The 8,989-nt window shown below is 36.7% G+C and overlaps 1 protein-coding gene across 4 annotated transcripts in view; it reads right to left on the bottom strand.

The window, feature by feature from the left end:
• LOC107669756 (neurabin-1-like) overlaps window positions 1-8,989 on the bottom strand; it is a 61,495-nt gene that overhangs the window by 29,995 nt on the left and 22,511 nt on the right. For all 4 annotated transcript variants that reach the window (XM_016462149.1, XM_016462163.1, XM_016462154.1 and 1 more), the window contains exons 3-6: window positions 8,198-8,330; window positions 7,299-7,419; window positions 3,741-3,845; window positions 1,065-1,200 (exon numbers count right to left, since the gene is read on the bottom strand). In XM_016462149.1, the coding sequence (XP_016317635.1) occupies window positions 1,065-1,200; window positions 3,741-3,845; window positions 7,299-7,419; window positions 8,198-8,330 (495 nt within the window). The remainder of the gene's footprint in view (window positions 1-1,064; window positions 1,201-3,740; window positions 3,846-7,298; window positions 7,420-8,197; window positions 8,331-8,989) is intronic.

Genomic DNA, 8,989 nt, shown 5'->3' on the forward strand with positions numbered 1-8,989 from the left:
CATACATACATACTGTATACACACACACACACACACTAATAATAATAATAATATACAGCAAGGAAATACATATATTAATGTTACAAATGATTAGTCCTACTTTGCTTTTTAAAAACCCTGTCAAGGGGAAACAACTGACATGTTTTAGATTTTGAGATTTATATATTATTTATATTTTATATTTAAGATTTTTCCTTTCAACAGGACGACTCAAATAGATGGAGCAACAAGTGTTTTTGTGGCACTAGAGCAGGGGTGCCAAAACTCAGTCCTGGAGGGCCGGTGTCCTGCAGAGTTTAGCTCCAACCCCAATTAAACACACCTGAACCAGCTAATCAAGCTCTTATAGGCATACTAGAAACTTACCAGCAGGTGTGTTGAGGCAAGTTGGAGCTAAACTCTGCAGGACACTGGCCCTCCAGGACCGAGTTTGGGCACCCCTGCACTAGAGGAACTATATCTTTCCAGCAGCAAATTTAGAAAAATATGGTCAAATGTAGGACACTGTGAGAAGAAATTATACAACAGATATGTTGATAAACCAGAACCAGCCTACAGTTCATAGTATTATTTTGGTCACACTTTATTTTAAGGTCCAAACCATTAACTATGACTTCTGCCTCAGTAAACTCCTCATTTGCTGCTTATTAATAGTTAGTAAGGTTGTTGTTAAGTTTTGGTATTGGGTAGGATTAGGGACGAAGAATATGGTCATTCAGAATATGTGCTTTACAAGTACTAATAAATAGCTAATATGTTAATAGTAGGCAGGCTAATAACTAGCTAATAGTGAGAATTGGTCCATATACTAAAGTGTTACCATTATTTTTAATATGCCTGAACAGGTTATAGCTAGATTTTCTATAGATTTTGACTAGCAGAACTGCTTCATCCTGCTGCACTTTGATGTGACAAATTGTAACAGGTTGAGGCTTGTAGCATGGACGAATCATGGATAATAGATTTGAATCTGCTCCAACTGGCTTGTGACGGTTGATTACCCTGTTCAGACAGTCGCTGACATGCTCACACAAGCTCTGATGTGAGACCTGTTCTGTGCCCACCTCGTCATCATCAGCATCATACGGGGCGTACTGTTGCTCCATCATCTCTCTCTGACATCTCTCCTGCTCCAGAGTCTGACTGATGAGTTGTGCCACCTCACTCTGCTGTCCCGGATGCTCTCGGCCAATCACAAACCTGCAAAGACACACCAAATACCAATGAGAAGGGAGGGAGGGGGTCTTTGTGAACAAATGCAGTTTGGCAGAGACTATAAAAGATTATGGCTATTGATTTTCAAATGGAGACAAAGAACAGAATAGATTTTACATAAATGAGGTGGGTATAAAATGTGGAAGGTGAAATTGCATGTCATTCAGTAAAATAGAGAAAGTTATAAAACCTTTCTTTTCTGCTTCAATGAAGTGAAATATGTTAAGCTCTTTTCTTGCAGTCTCTGGCTTCAACAAGCGTTTTTGTTCTCACTTCATTGATGGATTGTATCTTTTATAATATACCCTATAAATCAATGACTGTGACAGGAGGTAATTCTTGCGAGGTCAGTGTGATAAATGACTGTGACAAAGTGAACATAACTGTTTAAAAATGTTAACAATTCTACTTGAGAAAGTCAGGGGGAAAATTACTGCAGAAATATTGAAAACTTGAAAATGAAAGTTTATCATAAAAGGTCAAGTTTGTCATTTCTGCACCATTAGTGGCACCAAATAGAATGGCAATTGGTTAAATATCAATCCGTAATCTCTGAATGTGAATGACCTGCCTTACAATACTGAGTAATAATACATTCAAATAATCTAATAAATAAATAATCATTAACTTCAATGTCAAATATTTTATGCAAGCAACACATTAAAATGTTAAAGTTACTTTACCTGTGAAAAATACCTGTACCAATCAAGTGGCGCAATTCATCGGTGAACCTGATATTTAAGCACTAACAACTGACTAAGAGAAAAACTGAACAGATTTTCTCCTTAAGACATCAGCCTACAAATTACTTGCATATAGTTGTCTATGCATATGAAATTAGTGGAAGTTAGCGGAAACTAGATATTACGGGTTTAAATGCGGATATTTTTAATAAAAAGACAATTAAAAAAGACAATTCCCTCCAATAATATTCACCGCATCCTCTGCATTGCACAATCCATGTTTTGGAGAACCAGCAGGGAAGCGCTCAGCATGGAGTCCTAATCACCCTGCATTAGGCACAGATAAGGGCCCAAATTTGATCTACATCTGAAGCAACAACTGGGCCAATACCGTGTTATGCCAAGCATCTCTGCTGCTTCTGCAGCGCAGCTGACCTGGAAACAGTCCTCTCTTCCATCTCGATACCACACGCAGGGATCCCAACTGCTCCGGGACAGAGCTTTCTTATTGGCAAAATCCACCAGTATTATTCACATACATCTGGAGTGCCAGAATGCGTTCCTGCCAACTTGCTATAAAAACACCTAGACTCTGACATTGAATCATCACAGCAATGAATCGCTCTTAATAGAGTGTCAATCTTCATATATTTATTGGTGGTCACTGGTGCAGATAGCGTTTAAGACCTGCCTTAATTCCTACAGTAGGTTAAATATAGCACAAATTCCAAATCTGGGCCACACTGCCTCATCGGTGAGAACAGAGAGAAATAACCAGCAGGAGTGAATAAATCAAAACCAGGAAAGGATAGACAGCTGAAAAACAAAAATATGGTGAAATAGTACGTTTCCTGAGACCGTCATAGTACTAGATGATTTGATTTTTTCCAGTAAAAATCTGACAATACAAATATATGAACTATATAAAATTATGTATAATATATTATATTATTATAGATCATAAAATATATTAATTATATTATTTCCTATTTATATTTATTACACATAAACATATATATATATATATATATATATTACATGAATTATATTTGAAAATATTTAAACATACAATTCAAGATATGAAAACACAATTTGACTTTTCGAGTATCTTTCATTTCAGTTTTCATTTTAAGGAAGGTTTTTTATGTTTTTTTTTACTAGAAAATAAGACAAAAGTACTGATTAAAAGTACTGACAAAAGTAAGTTATTTTATGCCGTGCAGACTGTGTCAGTATCAGCCTGGCTATATGAAATCCTATGACTCAAGAAGGCTCTGTCCCTCACAAGGAAGTCACATTTAAAGAGATATTTCACCAGAAAAAATTAATCATTAATTATTGAAATTCATACAGGTTTTGAACAACTTGAAGGTGACAGAATATTCTTTTAAAATAAAAGCTTTTTATATTTTTTTTTCAGCGTGTTTATATATACAGAGGAAGTATAATACACCACTGACAGCATCTGTTTAACAACAATATGCTCCATCATGCTGTGCAGCTCTATTGTTAATGAAGAGTCTTGTTTTCTCACAGTGTGAAGCACTCCTGCCGGCCGATATGCTTTTCAAAGACATGCTCTGTGCTGTCGTGTCTAAGGGGAGTTTAGATACACTAATAAGAAGTCTGTGTTTTTCTCAGAAGAATGCTGAGCGGGAGGGAAAGACGATGGCATGTCATGCTATTTCATACGCTAATAATAACATGGTCACTCTAGCAGCTTGTAAGCTACGGTGAGGATGTGGGGATGTGAGGATCTTGCGGACAGCATTCAGGGGCAAACCTGGGATTAATGAGACATAATAAACAAGCAAAAACGATGGTAGACATCTAGCATCTTACCTAACCACTCCCTGTGTGTTTCTCAGGACAGTAGCAGCGAAGCTCTGAGTTACTCCCACCAGACTGGTGCCGTCAACCTCCACGATTTGATCATTCACTTTAATTCTGTGGAAAATGAAGGTGGTGTTACAATGACACTATTAGGACATTGTGCAAACTCTTAACCAGGTTTGTATAATACTGACTGTCATTCTGAGATGAATTTTTTAATAAAAGCTTAAATATGTTCTGCCTGAGGCCCTCTCATCACTCTGCTATGATTAATTTTTCAGTGCATCAAATATGCTGATGTATGAAGGACACAGTACATCCTGGGACAGGGTTTCCCGGAGTTTGTGAACCCCTAGAGTTTGACACAGAACTCTAGTGAAATTGCACTAAGTCTTTGTAAAGACAATAAGATAAAAGTATAGACACAAATTAAAGTTTGTAAAGACATAGTAAAGATGTGTAAAGATTTCTTTCTGCATAATTACGACAGATATGACTTCTGTTCCGCCTTTTCAATGAAAAGACAACAGTATCAAGAGTGAATTAAATTAATAATTTATAATATGTAATAATAATATTATAAATGTATTTTCTATAAATATATTCTTTATACTACTAAATTATTTTTTCATATAGAATAATTAAATAATAATAATAACAACTATTAGTGTAGTCGTTTGTTTTGTATTGTTAATAATTAAATAAAATAAAACATTTAATTAATAAATTAAAAAGTATTTTCTACAGATACATTCTTTATACTACCACGTGAATGAACATAAAGTACATATATAAATAAAATACATTCATAAAGTTTTTTGTTGTTAATAATTCAATTAAATTAAATTACTAATTTCTACAAAAAGTTTTCTACAAATATATCCTTTATACTACATGAATGAATATAAATATTAAAATCTTAGTGAATACTTCAATTAAATAATTTAGGTTATATGACTTAAAAAGGACAAAAAGGTTGAGAATGAGAACAATATTTTTAAGCTTTCAGTTTGTCTTGGGTGGTCACATTCTTTCATTTCAGCAGTTAAAGAGTAATAATGCTCACAAGACAGAAGGAATTACAATCATATAGGATTACAAGGACGAGTAAGCTCCTTAACAACATGTGATAATATATTTTCAGAATGCTACAGTGTTTGCATGAAGAGCTCCAACTGTGTGATATCTGTAATGAGCTTTGTGAGTTTGACCAAATTGCCTTGACCCTTGATTCCAGCATGGATATCGAGCCCCTGGCAAATCCCGTCTGTTATGCAGGCAAAGCAGACGGAGGGATGCTTGCAAGACTGAATCCTAATGTGCACCTAAAGAGTGTGGCATAAGCACAGCTTGACCTTCACATGCATTTTCCAATGTCGCCAATATATACCAATACTAAAGCAGGAAAATTAGAGTTCCAACATGCAAAAAATAAGGACTCCAGTGCAAAGATTTCAGTGTCACTGTTGAATTCTACATTGTAATTAAATAATTTAGGTCATATGACTTAAAAAGGACAAAAAGGTTGAGAATGAGAACAATATTTTTAAGCTTTCAGTTGGTCTTGGGTGGTCACATTCTTTCATTTCAGCAGTTAAAGAGTAATAATGCTCACAAGACAGAAGGAATTACAATCATATAGGATTACAAGGACGAGTAAGCTCCTTAACAACATGTGATAATATATTTTCAGAATGCTACAGTGTTTGCATGAAGAGCTCCAACTGTGTGATATCTGTAATGAGCTTTGTGAGTTTGACCAAATTGCCTTGACCCTTGATTCCAGCATGGATATCGAGCCCCTGGCAAATCCCGTCTGTTATGCAGGCAAAGCAGACGGAGGGATGCTTGCAAGACTGAATCCTAATGTGCACCTAAAGAGTGTGGCATAAGCACAGCTTGACCTTCACATGCATTTTCCAATGTCGCCAATATATACCAATACTAAAGCAGGAAAATTAGAGTTCCAACATGCAAAAAATAAGGACTCCAGTGCAAAGATTTCAGTGTCACTGTTGAATTCTACATTGTTACACTTCGCTCAGAAACAGCCTGAGTTAATGGTGGAGGAAATTACATTCTGGCTATTGAATAGTCCTTTTGAAACCTGATTGCAAAGCTTGCAGTTGCTTGGTAATCTTGAAACAAGTAAAAATTTCTCAAGATTTCAGCAGGGTTTGATGCCACTCAAAAGATGAGACCACATTAAAAGACTGACATTCAAAATCTTAAACTTGTAAACAAACAGCAAGATTTAGAACTTCAAGAACATCTTTAAAGAAACATTATAATTGTAAAATGTATAAAAAATACAGTACTTCAGACTCTGCACTATTTCTAGGTCACTAATGAACACTAAAGTAAATTTGTGACACTGATCATGTAACTCCTTATACAGATGATCAGATGTTCTTCAATTGCAGCTCAAGATGTTCTTTGAACCATTTCAAATCATGCTGGAAAACATGATCAACAGGTTTTACATAAACGTGTAGAGTCTTGTCAAATCTGTTGATTGCTGCTGCCATTCATAAATTTTTTTATTTAATTAATTCATGCATTTAGCAGATGCTTTTATCCAAAGCGACTTACAGTACATTCAGGCTATACATTTTTTACCAGTGTGTGTGTGTTCCCTAGGAATCGAGTAGGGCTGCACGATAAATCGCATGCGATATTTAACGCGCATCTTATCAGTAAAGCCGGTTCTGTAATCAGCGGTAAATCTCCATCACCTGCGGGCTTTCACATTGAGCAGCATTAACTACACAGAGCCATTGTTCACTGACGAGTTGCACAAAACCATGTTCATATTCCAATGCTCTACCACTGAGCCACAGGAACATGTGAACATTAAAACTAAAGGGAGACAAACCAAATAAATAGACGTTAAATAACTTTTCTTAACTTTATGCTGCTAATATCATTTTAATTTAATAAATGAAAAAAAAAAAAAATTGCTAAATCTCACTACCACTTTTTCACTAGTGGTCTCAGTTTTAGTAAAGCAAAAACAGTCTACTAAAGTTACTAGAATGTTTGGCCAGATGTGAAATGGGCTGCTTTCATTCTCATCCCTACCCTTTCTTTAGCATCCTGAGCCACAATCAGTGATAAAGCCTCAAGCTTTGCTTTAATTTTAGGCAATGTGCAAATCTCATAAGGGACTCTCAGGGATTCACTCACTCTGGGTGCAGCTAAAAAGAGCAAGGACAAGAAACCCATGATTTTCTATACTGTTTGACCAACGGGGTTGTTTTTCTACATGGAAAATACTCATATCGATATCCAGAAAGTAGGGTGATATACAGGTGCATCTCAATAAATTAGAATGTCGTGGAAAAGTTCATTTATTTCAGTAAATATATGTCCTTCACTAAAGTAATGTGTATAAATACTAGTGCTGTCAAATGATTAATCGCGATTAATCGCATCCAAAATAAACGTTTTTGTTTACATGTGTGCGTACTGTGTATAATTATGTATATATAAATACACATGCATGGTGTGTGTAATCGTTTAATCGTTTGACAGCACTAATAAAGTAGTATGTGCAGTTTAGTTTACCTTCCATCTCTCTCTGCTGCTCCACCCTCTATGACAGTCTTGACAAAGATGCCCAGCTTCTCCAGGCCTGCGTCAGCACCGACCCCCATTCCTATAATACTGATGCCCAGGCCGTCCTCATCTGACACACACAGATGAACATACACAAATCAATGAAAGGAAAAATATTAGTGCTGGGCAAATGGAAAGAGTGACAATTCAATAAATCATTGGATGTTTGATGGATGGATGCATGTTTACTGTAACTGATCAATATTCAAGGCTTACCACTGATTTACACACATTGCTCAAAATATCCAGATACATGCAGAACATTTCTCTGAAAACATATTTGTATCTATTTTTTTTTTTTAAAGAAAGCTTATAGGGAAGACAGGGGCTAGTTGTCACAGAGGCTATACTGGGGGCAGTCGTGGCCTAATGGTTAGAGTCGGACTCGTAACCCAAAGGCTGCGGGTTCGAGTCTCGTACCGGCAGGGATTGTAGGTGGGGGGAGTGAATGTACAGCGCTCTCTTCCACCTTCAATACCACGACTGAGGTGCCCTTGAGCAAGGCACCGATCCCCCAACTGCTCCCCGGGCGCCGCAGCATAAATGGCTGCCCACTGCTCCGGGTGTGTGTTCACGGTGTGTGTGTGTTCACTGCTGTGTGTGTGCACTTAGGATGAGTTAAATGCAGAGCACTAATTCCTAGTATGGGTAACCATACTTGGCCACATGTCACATGTCACGTCACGTCACGTCACGTTACTGTATCTCAATAACTATAAGGTTCTGAGTAAAAACTGACTGAAAAAGTAAAAAGTGTGATGACTAGACCTAGTGTTACTTAAAAAAACTATCCTAAATGTTTAACCTCAGAGAAATCTCTTTGGTGACACTGCTATCCTGCTATTCACCTTTTTCCAGTTCCACAGGGAGAAGTTCCAGCTTCTCCACCCGTTTCTCCAGCTCATACTCAGCTGAGGATGCCACTGGGTCCACCTCTTCATTCCTCCGGTCGTAATCTTCATTGGAGTAGGTTTTGAACACCTGGTAACCAAAAAAAAAGTCAAGGCCAGTGTCACAATACTGAGGTTACATGACTAAAACAGCTGTGTAAAGCACTTTTTTCACATTTACAAAAGATGGGTATGTGAACCACACAGTTCTAGAGAGTATGTTTCTTCAAAAACACAGAAGAAATATTAGTCCATTGGAAGTATTGAGCTCAAACATATATGACTCCATTGATCACATACTCTCTCTCTCTCTATATATATACAGTGGCATGCGAAAGTTTGGGAACCCCTTGCAGAATCTGTGAAAATGTGAATAATTTTTATGTTTACATATAGTCCACAAGACAAAAAAAAATAGCTGAAATTATTAAAATAACCCCCTTCAAAAGTTTGGGAACCCTTAGTTCTTAATACTGTGTGTGGTTACCTGGATCTACGACTGTTTTTTTGTTTTGTGATGGTTGTTCATGAGTCCCTTGTTTGTCCTGAACAGTTAAACTGAGCACTGTTCTTCAGAATAATCCTCCATGTCCTGCAGATTCTTCAGTTTTCCAGCATCTTTTGCATATTTGAACCTTTTCCAGCAGTGACTGTATGATTTTGAGATCCATCTTTTTTACACTGAGGACAATTGAGGGACTCAAACACAACTATTAAAAAAGGTTCAAACATTCACTGATGCTCCAGATG

The sequence above is a fragment of the Sinocyclocheilus anshuiensis genome, unplaced genomic scaffold, assembly GCF_001515605.1.
Source record: "Sinocyclocheilus anshuiensis isolate Anshui unplaced genomic scaffold, SAMN03320099.WGS_v1.1 scaffold253, whole genome shotgun sequence".
NCBI lineage: Eukaryota > Metazoa > Chordata > Actinopteri > Cypriniformes > Cyprinidae > Sinocyclocheilus > Sinocyclocheilus anshuiensis.